At 41.0% G+C, this 14,256-nt stretch overlaps 1 protein-coding gene across 10 annotated transcripts in view; it reads left to right on the top strand.

Moving 5' to 3' along the window:
• The window catches only part of lrba (LPS responsive beige-like anchor protein), a 302,458-nt gene that overhangs the window by 149,737 nt on the left and 138,465 nt on the right, over positions 1 to 14,256 (top strand). For all 10 annotated transcript variants that reach the window (XM_036137527.1, XM_036137533.1, XM_036137532.1 and 7 more), the window contains one exon: positions 8,269 to 8,435. In XM_036137527.1, coding sequence (XP_035993420.1) covers positions 8,269 to 8,435 — 167 coding nt within the window. The remainder of the gene's footprint in view (positions 1 to 8,268; positions 8,436 to 14,256) is intronic.

The raw sequence follows: 14,256 nt of genomic DNA, 5'->3' as shown, positions 1-14,256 counted from the left end.
GATTTTTTTTCATCATAAAAAAATATCTCTTTAGCTAATTTTTCATGAAGGCTGTTTTTTTTTTTTCATTTAAATTACGACTAATAAGCTAAAAGCAGTTGCAGAAACAACATGGCACATAAAATAGAGCTGAGGTTAGTCAGTCACGCCCAGCTGAGAGTTAGAAAACCACAACTCCCAGAGGCTATTTTCACCACATTAAACTGATGTGAGCGCTCAAACTGATAGCTGCCACCAACTGTAGCTGGCTGTCATGTAGTTGTCGCAGCTGTAATGTAGTATGTCAGCAGGCCTGGATGCCCGACTCTCCCATTATGGGCAAATCTGTTGTCAGGAGAATAAGGAACCGAACAGCAGCATGCCTGTTCCTGGGATTGAGTTTCTGAAAGGGGGGGTATTTTTCATAGAAGTGAGAAACTTTACATATTAGAACAAAAACAGTTCCAATTCAATCCATATTCTAGTTTGAATTTGTTGTCAGAATACATGAAACAAGCAGGCATGTTTTGGTGCTTCTCTCGCCGCGCGGTGGAGGCTGCTTTATTTGAGACACCAGCAGACGGGGAAAAGAAAGTGGGCTACAGAGGGCTGTTGGTGAGCAGTAGTCTCCGTCCTGCTGTCTTGTCAACATAATGAAGTCCCCAGGTACCTTCTCCACTGGTCCCATCATTATGTGTGACCAGCTAAGCCCAAAATATGACTTCACTCTGCCTTTGTCTCACTTTGACACGGTCCCTTTAGTCACTGCAGAGACGTTCCCTTGTTTTCCTTTTTGTTCCTGTGAGCTCCTGAAGGTGAGCTCGCAGTGCCGGATCAAAGTGCCATTACTATAATGAGCATCGTAAGGATTTGTCATTGCTTCCTGTTATATTCTTTTATACGTTTTTATCCATTTTTAGCCTCTTACATTTTTTTTTTTTGTTTTTTTGTTAGAGCCGTTTCTTCATTTTTACTCTGAGCCGTGTGCCGCAGTTCTGCAAGGCTCTTTCATTCGTACCATCAGACCGTTAGTCATCTGCAGACGCAGACTGTAAATGTTGTTTTATTTTGGTAATCACGCGTGACCTTCAAACGGAGCTCGAGCCACTTTGCACGAGGCGGCGTCTGCAGACGAGTGTAGCAAAAGGAGGGCAGAGACGAGGGGTTTCCTCTGTAGGTAAGATGAAGAGGCCTGCAGCCATGCATGATGACCAGTCCATTAAAGATCGACCAGAGACTGCGTGAAGGGCGGAGCAGCGAGGAAGGATGAGGGAGATGCTTTGATAAGTGTAGCGCCGGCGTTAACCTTGATGGCCGCTAGCATCGGGGCTGTTGCCAGCAGAAGGGGATATGTTTCAAATGGATTAGATAACTTTTTTTTCTTCTTCTGGCACTGGAAGAGAAGAAAGAAAAAAAAATCAATACTTGGGAGCACTGCGTGACAGGGGCATCATTTCAGAATTGAAGTGGCTGTCAGACATTGTCATTTGGTGACTTTTGTTCGCCATTGTACTTTTAAGCCCTCATTTTTCTCCCCCTCCACTTCCTTTCACTCGCATCTTCCCGAGCCCATTGTCTGAATTCCCCTGGTGACATTTTATGTTGCAATTTGAAAACTCGAGGGCAAGAGATCAAGTGCAAGAGAAGCTTTCTGAAACCAATTGGTGGACTGGTTCAGAATGTACTTTTGTTCAGCATCCCCCAAATCCCCCCCCCCCTCTCCATCCTCCTTTCTCATTTCGTCCTCTTGTCTCCCTAGACCTCCATTGTGCTCCAGCAGGAATTTATTTGCTCTGCATTTGCATTCTCTGATACCAGACAAGGACAAGCATGATGGTTCGCCTTCTTCTGGACAGTTTCTCTGCCCCTTTGTAAATGAAACCCTCAGGGAGGGCCTGTCGACGGATGGGAGAAATTGGAGAGCCTCGTGGAGCAGCAGACAAACCTCTGAAAGCTTGTAGCCCAGATGTGCCACCAGTGTCAAGAGATTGCAAATCAAGCACTTTAATAACGTCTCTGCCGTTTTCCCTTCTTCCTCCCACTTTCCAACAGAAGAAGTTGAGACCTTATTCATGTCGGGGGTTTGGTTGGAAGATGCGCTGCGGTACGGTTAATAACGATGGACCTTCCTGTGTCACTCTAATTGATAAACATAGGGCTGATATGATGTAATGAGCTTCCATTATCTGGCCCGTTACACTGGTTAACTTTCAACCCATAGAGGAGGAGGGCGTGTTAGACAAGGCGTCATCTGACAACAAATTCAGTGTTTGCATAAAGCCGCCTCTAGTACATCACTGCTGCTCAGAGAGCGGTTTCCTCTTCTTTGCTGCTGATTGTTTAATTTCCCCCGTTATGGGGCAATAAAGGACTTTCTTATCTTAAAGGTTAGGCAAAGCCCGGTGAGAATTTCTCATGGTATTCTAACCTAGAGTAAAAATCTTGGTACTTTGACGACTACCACGGTATAGACCTGTGAATTTAAAAACTAAAATCTATAGCATGATTTAATTATGCATGGATGTGTTTGCTCGGTCAGGTTGGCAGTCCTGCAGGACATCTATCCACCCGCCATCTGCCTGAAGGGCTGCTTAGATCGACTGATTAACCTAACATGCATGTTTGCTGATTTTGTTTGGACTGTGGAGAGAACCCACAGATGCAGAAGGAGAAAATTAAAACTCTATGTAGAAAGGCCTCCAGCTGAGATTTGAACTTGGGACCTTTTCACTTCGAGGCGTTAGTGCTAGCAGTCAGCCTGTGACATGGCCACTTCCATTTAGAACAGAAAGGAAACGCATCGCATTACAACGTAATTCTGTTGGTTCCTAGCCTGAGAAATGAAACAAACAAAGGCGAAATAATAAATGAAAAACACGTCATAGATAAAACAATGAGACAGTTTAGGAGCCATTCAAGAGTTTGCGTCTGTCAGGGGTGTCAAACTCTTGTCCTCTAGGGTCGGCGTCCTGCAACTTTTAAATGTATTCCTGGTCCAACACACCTGAGTCAAATATTCAGGTCCTTAGCAGGACTCTGGAGAACTTGACTGCATACGGACGAGCAAATTAAGCCGTTTGTTTCTGGTGTGTTGGTCCTGGGACACATCTAAAAGCTGCAGGACGCCGGCCCCTAGGGCTGGGCAATATGGCTTAGAAATAAAATCACAGATTTTATTATACCAAATCTGATTAACACATAATTTTCCCCCACCATCCTTTTCGTTTCACAAAAATAGATTACAGAAATGATTTTTAAAACTAGCTTTTATTTCAGGCATTTAATCTTTGAGTTGACTTGAATTCAAAGTGCAACTAAATTCAAGCTGTGAAACATGCTTGTAAAACAAGATGGCCGCGCTGCCGCTGTGAACAATGAAAATATAACACAATGTTTGCTGCTAGGAACACAATGAGCTGAGAACATACTTAAGTAAGTAAGTAAGTAAGTAAGTAAGTAAACTTAACTTCACTTGTGTAGCATTAAACTAACTTAAAAATAAGTAAATTAAAGTGCCTCATATTTACAATATTTTTGACAACACATTTTCCCAAACATATTCAGTATTCATGCTATTCTCTTCATGGAAGCCCAAATGAGTTGGTTGGCTAAAATAAAATTCCAATTTTCCAAAAATTAAATCTGAAAATAATCAATTAAATTGATTTATCACCCAGCCCTCATCTATGTAGAAAGGAAAAGTACATAAACAAGTTGTAGGCGAGCAGGTGAACTATATGAGGGTAAAAAGACAATTGTGCATGAATAAATAAATAAATGTGGTAGAGACATCAGTATTGAGAGTGAAATGTACAGTAAAGGAGAAACAGTGGATAGATATTAATTGCACATATCATCTTCATGTATAGTGCTGTTATAAGCTGGTGTGTGCGTGTAGCATCACAGTCCATTTAACGGTTTCATGACTGTTGGGGGGGAAAGCGTTTTTTCAGTCTTAATGTGCGGTTATTAGTTTGAAGCGCCTGCTGGAAGAACGTCATGATAGGTTTTACTAATTAACCTTTTTGAAACACAGACTGAAGCAAAATTTAAAGCAGACATTTGCCAACTTCAGTTGTAGTTTTTCACAGCTTAGAATCATATCGCCTATCCTGATGTTGGCTGCTTAAAAAGCTGCTGCCTTTAGCTCGCTAACTGTAATTTTAAAAGTTTTACCTATTAGTAAGGGGGGTTTCTGGAACTCTTTTGGTTTCCTTTGCTTGTTCAAACTCCTCCACCGACAGAACGTCTTCACATAGAAGACAGAAAGGGGAAACGCATACGACAAGTTTGTCTCCGTACCAACATGGCACCTCCCAGTGGGTGCACAGGCACCTATGTATTTATAAACTAATATACATTTTTGATGTGAGGTTATTAGACTTTGCCAGAGTATGTGTTTATAAAAGCAATGCTTGATTTTTTTGCTAATTAAAAGCCACATTTGTTATACACTGTCCCTTTAAGCTCCATGTGCAGAAATAGTTTTTCTCTGTAGTTCTGCTGTTTTCTGTAGAAGTCGTGATGTTGATGTTTATCTAGGGGTGGACGATATAGAAAAAAAGCATATCGATAAAACAGAAATCATATTGATTTTATCAAATAAAATTCAAATAAAATATAGTAATTTTATGCGCAGCCCTGGTCATTTTATACTGTTGCTTAATGTTCTATTTTTAAGAGCTAGAACAGAAAAGAACAATATAATAAAAAAAATTATATACATATCTATGCACACATACATACACACATTTATTTATATATATATATATATATATATATATATATATATATATATATATATATATATATATATATATACACACCTTCCCTTCTTAAATAAATAAAATTTTCAAAATAGGAATTATATCCACAGTATGTCCAAAGTACTCGAAAGCCACTGTTGAGAACAGTAATGTATTCAATAACAGTTTTGTTGTACAGAATGTTTAATGTCCTATTTTTAAATAAATGGATTCAAACACAACCCTTTATTCAACCAACTTTTTACGAAAACTGTAAGTGTTAAAAAAGAAGAAAAGAACACGTCCGCTGTGAACTCTTTGAACACTGATGGAGAATTTCTGGGTTTGTGATTGATTGGGAGGATGCAATGACCGTAGTAATAACCTACATGATAGGCTAGAATGCACTGTTCTTTTATTGACCCCTGCTTTTTATATTGAACCATACGTCTATCGATGGATATATATCCTTACTGAATAATCGTCCAGCCCTATGTTTATCTGCTTTAGATAGAGAAGCTGCAGTGAGCTGCTGATTTCACCAACAGGCTCACTAACTGCTGGAGCTGGATTGGTTAGAATCAGCGTTACCACACCGACTGGTCTGTCATTTCCACATCCATAAAGTTCCCAAACTCAAGATTTCCTTTTTTTTTTTTTCCCCTCAATGATCAGATACATTTTGGGCTCCTTTTCTCAATCCTCCATCTCACACATCTTACCGACGGCGCCGGGCAACGGATGAGAAAATAGTTTAAACTTCAGGAACACTCTTCAATGTTTTCTCTTATCTCACGAAGCTGGAAAGTTCCCCTGACTTTTTCAGCAGATAGTTTCTGATTCTGTTTGTCTTTTCTGGTTTAAGTCAAACTGCTTTCTTGGCTGACATGAATCTGTTTTAGTGCTTTTGTTTGAGATTTTAGAGATGATTGTCGCTCTTCACACCCTCCAGTCACCTCACCAGCAGCCCATTCCCTTTCCCTGGCCTAAACACATTCATTTTTAATTACATTTTTTTTCCTCCCTGGGATGGATTTTGGGAGACGTGGGCTCGGTGTAATGGACTCGATTAATGCCAGTCATTATAATTTTGTCTTCAGTGAGCTGTCTCCCCCAGCAGAGCCAGCATCCACGCTGCTCGACCCTGTCAGCCGGGCCGTGTAATGGAAGGTGCTGCCCGTGATTACCGTGTCGCGAGTCATAACGGTCCCGCTTGCCAGCAAGTTGTGCCCTCGTGGCTGTCTGTTTAGGAAGCCGCCGGAGCATCGTCCGCCATCCTTTTGCCTCGGCTGTGGCTTTTTAACACGGGAAATTGAAACACTTGTTTAGTTTTCATGGTTTGTTTCTCAAATGTGTACATAGACCTTTTGAATATTTTCCCCCACCAAAAAAAAGGGAATATAAAATTGAATTAAGCTTACCGTTTCCACGTTGTTTGCACAAAGCTATCCACAAAAATGTATATTTTAAATATGTTATTATCTCAGTGGGCTTTTGTAGGAGAGAATGCAGCATTATGGGTATTTAACTTGAGCTTTCATATTAGCATTGCATAATAAGTCCTCCATTAAACCCACATCAACAGAGTGACCCCCGGCATGAACGGTGACTTGTCTTTTCCACTTACAGGCGAACCCAGCTTTGGTTTTTAATGGCACAACTCATACGTTCAGCTTCTTTGGTTGTTATTTTAGGGCCGGGTCTATGAATTTGGCCTTCTCTCCCATAGTCGACTTTGGCTTTGGATAGAAGAAAAGCCCATTACAGCATGGAGGGTTTGGCTGTTTGGGCAGGCTCGACACACAGGTGATGAAGGGTTTGTTTATGGTTATGAGTTTGAACCCAGCACCGTTGATTAGTGCTGCAGACCGTACATGTTTCAGGCAGACGCAGATGGAAATGGTCTCTGCTCAGCTCTGCTACCTGCTGAACTTCTGCTACTAAATTTGCGTCAGTGTAATGAAAGCACATCATTTTAAACTGTAAACAAGTACATTTTAAACTGGTTTATTTGTCTGTTGTCCTGATTTTACAATTTATGCTGTCTTTCGGCGGTTGGTCTGAAACCATGTAGTCTTCTATTGGTCCAGATATGTCTGTCTATCCAACCGTCTGTGGTTTTCCTGTCTGTCAAAGACATTCATCTGTTTATCCAGCTGTACTTCACTCCGTCCGTCCGCCGGTCGATCAATCCATTTGTTTGTGTCCAAACACTTATTCTTCCATTTGTTCATCTGTCCAGCCATCATTTTGCCCGTCCATCTGTCTCTCCATCTATCGGTCCATCCGGCTCTGTCTGTATGTCCAGAATTGTGTCCATCCGTTCAGAGTAATGCTTTTACAGGTTCTATATTCTCTGTAGAAATAACTGCAGTAAATTTAGTAGTAGTGTTGTATAAAATATTGATTAATGTAAATATTGGCCCAATTAAACTGAGGACACCATAGAAAATATATAAAAATAAAGATGTTTAAGAACTCTGCTAGTTATTTTTAGATCTTGGTTCTTCAGTCTGGCTTTCCACTGTCTATTATTCATGCAGAACTTCAGTTTATAAAAACAAATAGATCTGCAGCACACAGCACAAAGTTTAATAATTTGACCTTAAATTTCAAGGACTTAGTCGTCTTTCTTCCGTCGTCAGCCCAGTTTGCTGGGTCATCGTGCCAAAAGGTCAAGACCCGCTTTAATGTCACATAAAGAGACATAGATTGATAATTAAAGGCACACAGCCTGCAAAACAGCCCCTCTAATGTGATTTATACCTATAGATTTTCTGTCAGATATGAAATGTTGGCTTTAAAATCAAAGAGGAGGGCCCATTATAAAGTGATTTACAGGTAATTTTGGAAAAGCGTGTCATATTTTCCTCAGCTGTGCTTTGTTTGGGTCACAGGGCCTGTATCACTGTTGGGACAGTTTAAGGTTAATTTAATGAAGGTAGAGACACAAAATGTAATTCTATAGAACTTAAACAGGTTTTTGAATCAGGATTTTTAGGTCTGATCTCGCACAAAAAGCTGATGCAGACCTATAAGCTAAGCAGATTCAGTGGAGCTCAGAGTAAGCTACAAGGACTGCATGATGATGCTGCTAAAAACTGGTTTTGAAAGAGATATAGTTCAGGGAAAAAAACAACTTTTTTTTAAAGATTATAGCTATTCATTTCAGAAGGTGTTGCTGCAGAGTTCAAAGGCCTTTTCTGATAACCAATTCTGACAGAGAAAAATGTCCTCCCTGTGCTTTGTAGGTATCGTGTGATATGGTGTGCTGGAGGGCATTAGAAAATGCATGTCCACTGTTATTAATCACCGTGACACGAGGGCAGAAATGACCCGCACGCTTTTCCATCGCTTCTACTCCCAGTAAAGTTTATTCATAAGAGACGCCGTTGGTCTGGTACATTTACTCCTCTCTAGTCTGCACCTGTACGTGTATAACTGCAGATTATGCATCTTACAACACCAGTATGTTCATTTCTTTAAAAAAAGAAAAGAAAAAAATGTGCAGCTCCTCTAACGCTTCATTTTTCTTCTCTTCCAGTCCAACTGTGCTCAGTATGCAGCGGACAAGCGAGATGAGGAGAAAATGTGCGACCACTTGATCAGAGCTGCCAAATTTCGCGACCACATGACATCCACCCAACTCATCCAGAAGATAATCAACATTCTGACTGACAAACACGGGGCCTGGGGGAATTTGTCCATCAGGTAAAGCAAACGTTCTTACAAAGACTCATTGTGTTGAGTTTGATAGTGCAGTGGAGGACCTGGGTTCTGTGCCCTGATGGGGAGTGAAATATTCTACTTTTGGAGAGTAGGGCTATCTTGGAGACGGCATATTTTGCTAAGAACTGCAAGGTCTGGTTGGCTCCAAATGCACCCGGTCTGGACGATCTTAGCCCAGAATGCTACCGCCGACGTCGCAGCCTCGCTTTCAACAAGGTTAACGCGGATGTATGGATGTATGTTGCATGCATAACAGATTGGGAATGATTGAGGAAAAACTGTGTCCTCAAGTGTGTGTAAGTCATTTTACACAACTATAGTATCGAGTTAAACAAGGTTTAAAAAAGCCTTATTTTTAGATCATTTCCGTCACTCTGTTCGACTGCGTCCTAGATTAATTTGTTTCATCTGATTGGAAATAGAAGCAAGGAAATGGACGCAAGTGCTGAGAACAGAGTGAGTACCAGAGTGAGTTGGACTGCAAAACTCTGCCCCGATGGAATGTCTGAAATTGTCCAGCAGGAATTCGACAATGTTCGAGAGCAATAGCTTGTAGACTTAAAGATTTGTGGTTCCTGTTCAGAACAATTTTTGTAACCGTCTCATCCTGTAAGTAAATACTAGATATTCGAAAAGGTTAAAAATAATCTTGTGGGAACTGTAAAACGTTAAACTTAACAATCCTGCATTAGACGCAGGATTTGTCAGATTTGTTCGCTCTGCATAACATTATATATTCACCCTCATCCCTGGTTCCGGGGATTCTCCTTACTATGTTGACCACTACCATATTCTGACGCTCTGCTCCCAATGTTCATCTCTTCGTTTAACCTCGCTTGTTGGCTGCGCATGCGCATTTCTAGTGTTTGTATATCTGGTTAACTTAGCGGTTAGCTTCGGTGTTAGCCGTTCGTTGTAGCTCCGCTGCTCTCACCATATACTTTGAACATGGCTGGGAGTCACAAGAAGTGAACCGCGTTCATGTGATATAGAAGAAGAAAAGGCCTCATAGAAAGAATAAGCAAAAGGATTTGGGAGATTTCACACTATCCCCCTGAGAAGCGGAGGAGCAAGGTAAGACGGTCTTGCGCAGGCTCAGTTATTAAAAAAGGGACTCGGGAAAACTTCCAGAAAAATGGCTGACTCTACCTTTTAACAGACTGGAACCTTATTCGGGAGTTTAAATGTGCTGCATTGGGATTTTACTCTGTTTTTAGGGGGTTATTCACACCTGCCACATTTGGTCCACTTTAAACGGACCAGAGTTAATTTTAACCCCCTGGTTTCAGTCCCACTTCTTGAGGTGCTTCCAATCCGGGGTATGGTGCAGTTTGCTTCTGGTCTGAATACAAACCGGCCCCGATCCGAATCAGTTACCTGAAACGCATTCCTTTTTTGGGCTTAACGAGACACCATTGCAGGACATTTGGCCAACATTATCCCAGTGTTGCTAACACTATTGCTATGGTTTAGAGAATGCAGAGGGCATCATCTCATTTAGTTTTCTGCAAGCATTCGTCAACACAGCTCCAAAATGTAATAACAGCAAATAATGTGCTTCTCAGCAATGCAGCAAGCAGGACTTCCATGGTTGCTTTCATCCAGGTCTGTGTTACATCCCGCCCAATCATTTCTGTACCATGGAAGCACCGATCGTCATATATGTAGCTGTGTTATAAGGTATAGTTCACTTACAAAATGTACAGTGTGAAAACAAATGCACCAAAAAAATAAAAATACTGTATTCATTTCAAATTATAAGGGACACTTAAAAATCTTTACATTTTCACAAAAATTGATGGGGTGCACCTTAAATATTATTACCGTACTTGTTGTACTTAATGACTGATATTTTTTGTGGTACCATGTGCTCAAAAATCTGTTAAAATGTGTAAGTATGACTTTGGTTAGCCACAAAGCCACTCTGCTCAATGGATATTCGGAGCATTACGGTACCTGATAAGACCCCTGAGCTGTCTACAAGACTGCATGACTGTAATGTCTAAACTAGAAGTGCTTTCATGTAAGGCAGCCCACGCCTGGAGTATGCGCTAGCAACAATAAACCTAGTAAGTTAATTCAATATAAAAGTTATGTTTATTTTGGCCTTAAGTTAGAAACAGGGCAGTGTTGTCCAGCTATTCTATCCTCCTGACAGAAACAGATAGCTCTCCCTATCAGGAGAGAGCTGTGTACGCGGAGGGGCGGAGTGATATTACACTCTTGGGAAAAATATTTAATTGTAATGCCATTATAATCCAGTGCACCTTCTGGTCCGAAAAATACGGTAATAAAGTTGGCAAGTGGACCAAAGGGCTTTTCTTTGTGTGAATACACCCTAAATCATCACAGCAGTGAGTGACTGCTTGTGACAATAGATATAATTGAAAAAATAGAAATTCTGGCAATATTCAGTAAGACGTGTATTTTCTGCTCCTCTTCTGACCTGCATTGTTACTCTGAAGCACAAGGCCACCAGAACTTCCACTTCACCCATCAACTCTCACAAGAAAAACTGCTGTAGTTGTGCAAGTCTCCACATAATCTGTTAGTGTTTTACTCGTGAAGGTATTACTAAACTAAAGTAATGCAGCTGTCGGCACGTTGTTCAAAGGATGCCGTCATGGCACTCGGTGAACTGAAAATACTAAAAACAGCAACTGCAGTCAAACGTTCTCTTCATTTTTTTTTTGGCTTATTTAGCTCAGACAAAAGAAAAAAGCCATGCTGCTACAGCTAATTATCTTACATAAATGTGCAAGAGGAACGCTTTGAGAGAGAAGTTATAAACTTAATCTGATAAAATTATCCAGCAGATGTTTTGTTTTGACAGAGGGCACATCTAACCAGGAAACACCAACAACCTGATTAACTTTATGCTTAGAAACACAGCAGAGTTGGCCTGGTTGTTAGTGCTAGCCGCAACACAAATTGTTTTGTGTCTTCTTTGGGTTTGGGACGTTTCCTCAAATCTTGGATTCTCATTGTTTCATAATCCTGAGACCAAAACAAACCTGGATCATATTTTTATCTTATTAATGGGTAAGGAATAATCTGTCCTCTGTGCCTGTTTCAATGTTTTCATCGGACTCCCCAGGTTTTATCCAGTATGCAGTTGTTTTATGCAGTTGTTGCAAAATTGCATTTTGTTGCTGCCAATAAGTATCCATACTTTTCATATATTCTGGTTAAAAAGGTCTAGCTTTTTTTTGTTTGTTTTTTTAAAACATGGTTTTCAAGGCCTGACTTATTGATATATTTTAGTTTTACAAAAGTATCTTTTAAAATTGGGTTTTCTGGCTCTGAGGTAAAATAATATATATTTTTAAAGGAATTATAAGGACAAGAAACTACTGTACATTAATTAAAGTAAGTTGGACTAAAAAAATTAAAATGCACCAGTTTTGTTCCCATAGCATGCACACTAATTAACTTCATAAAGAATTTAAGTATTTGCATTCATTTTCTGTGAAGAATATTGTTCACATCCCTTGAATAGTCGCAGTGTTTTTAATATTAAATTAGCAGAGGTGAAGCTGGCAGCGTTGTGCTGAATGATGCATTGACCTGGGAGAGATATGGAAGCCATTTGGACAAGCTCAGCTCCCATTAGGAACACAGGCAACCTTATCCTCCGTGTTTGTTTCGCCAAATGGGCTGCAGAATCCAATGCAGCTATTCCCTAATGATGGCTGTTTGTGCAGGTAGTGTGTAATGGTGAGCTGGAGACGGCTCGCGCTTGTTAAGCTCAACCGAGTCTCCTGAGAGTTGGTTTGCCGCTGGATCAGGAGGCTATCTGCAGCCGCCTTTGTTTTCCTCCCCGTATCCGTATTTGCTGAGCTATTTGTCATACGCTTTCCTTCTTCAGTCGATCTCCCCTTGTCTGCTCCTCCTACTGCTTTCTCTCCGCTCCTTCACGTATACGCACATAACCGCGGTGCCATTTAGCATGGATATTGTGTTCTACGAGCCCAGGCTTGAAAAGCTCCCCATTACAGATCCTCTGCGCTGCGGCGCTATTGATGGCTTTCCTAATGGCTGCCGATAGGCGCAGGGAGCCACTGGCACTGGGCCTTGGAGTGCAGCGCTCTTTTAATAAATCACAATCAGTCCTGTGCCATTACATCAATATTTTTGGTCAATTACTGTGAAGGTCAGGTGGTGCAGCTTTGCACCACAGAGCTCGTGGTATGTAGGCATAAGAGAAGCATCTGGTGCTGCAAACGCAATAAATGTATAGTCGAGATGCGAAGGGAAATAATAGTTCTCCGCACCTGTATACCTGCAGGCTCTGTAGAGAATGTTTTCGCTCTAATTTCACACACAAAACGGGGCTGCGGCAACATCTGCGCCTGCAGATCTACACAAAGAACCACACATCGCTTTTTTTTTTTTTCCCAGCTGTGAAATTGAAATCCACTAACACACAGACGACATGATGATGTCCTTTCGCAGCTGAGGTGTAAAACTCCAACCTCCCTGTCTCATGCCATAAAAATGTATTCCCCAAAGTTTCCATTTAATAAAGAATCCGAAAATGAAAATATTATTTTCTTGTGAGCTGATGGGAATTGTTGTTTGCTCACGGCAGGCATCTAATATCTTCTGACACGGTGTGACCCGCCTGAATGCAATCGGTGTCTTAATATCCAGCTTACAGAGGCCTGGTCCTCTGGAGGACGGAGGTGTTAGGTGATTTTTCCCTTCGACGGCTGCTGCTTTTGTCTGGGATCCCCCCCCCCCCCTTTCTGTCACAACAAGCCATTCATTTTCCTTCACTGCTTGTCGTTTACACTTTGCGTCTCCGTCTCCTTTAGTTTTATCATTGGATTTGACTGGGAATCTGCATGATTCAATTGAATTGAGAGATTTTTTTTTAATTTTTTTTAAAAGTGCCCTGAGACGACCTGTGCTGTGAATTGCTGCTATAGAAGCTGAATTTAAGCATTTTTCTGCTTTCGGTTCTGTCACTTATTGTCAAAACATGGACATGTCCACAGCTGGACAGAAACAGATGCCATCACTGACACAGTGACTGGCTAAAGTATTCACACCCCTACCCCTTTTTCATGTATCAGTTGAAAACCTACATGTTTTTAGTTTTAATTAACCAACACATGGTGGAGCATAAAGGTGTAATGAAGGGAAAGTCATACCTGTTATGAACAGAGTATTTGTCCAGCTTCTCTGTCTGCTGAAGACAAGCAACCCCACAGCATGATGCTGCCACTGCCGTTTTTCATTGTGGGGATGGTGTTTTGGATGTCGGCCAAAAGATTGATGGTCTTATCTGATCAGATCTTGCTCCACTTATTATCTGTGTTCCCTACATGACCTGCTGCAGATTGCATACGGGATTTCTTTCAGCTATTTCACCATCCAGGTTAGATTTTCACAGGACAATGATGGTTGTCCTCTTGACAGATTTCCCCCAGATGAGCTGCGGATCATTGCAGCTCCTCCAGAGCTCCCATGGCTGCTTCTCCTGTTTCACAAAATGTTTTACACTGTTGTAACATTTTTCTTGTCTCATTTGTCTATCATGCCTCCAATAGTTTTAAGAGTCTTAAAATACCATTTTCATAACTGACAGTCAACTGTGGGCCGAACGTTAGGAAAAGACATGAAAACCATTTGAAGTTGTGCTATACTCGTAACATTTTCATTTTGTCGCACTGGATTGGATTTTACTTTACTTTCGGGTACCAGAGTAAAGGAACCTGAATACAAATCCATGCCTCGTTTTTTTTAAATTTTCATTTAAAAAATAATCATCTAATTAATAGGGATAGACGATAATTCA

The sequence above is a fragment of the Fundulus heteroclitus genome, chromosome 5, assembly GCF_011125445.2.
Source record: "Fundulus heteroclitus isolate FHET01 chromosome 5, MU-UCD_Fhet_4.1, whole genome shotgun sequence".
Lineage (NCBI taxonomy): Eukaryota > Metazoa > Chordata > Actinopteri > Cyprinodontiformes > Fundulidae > Fundulus > Fundulus heteroclitus.
The sequence above is the reverse complement of the archived record's forward strand: the minus strand, read 5'-3'. Positions and strand labels throughout refer to the sequence as shown.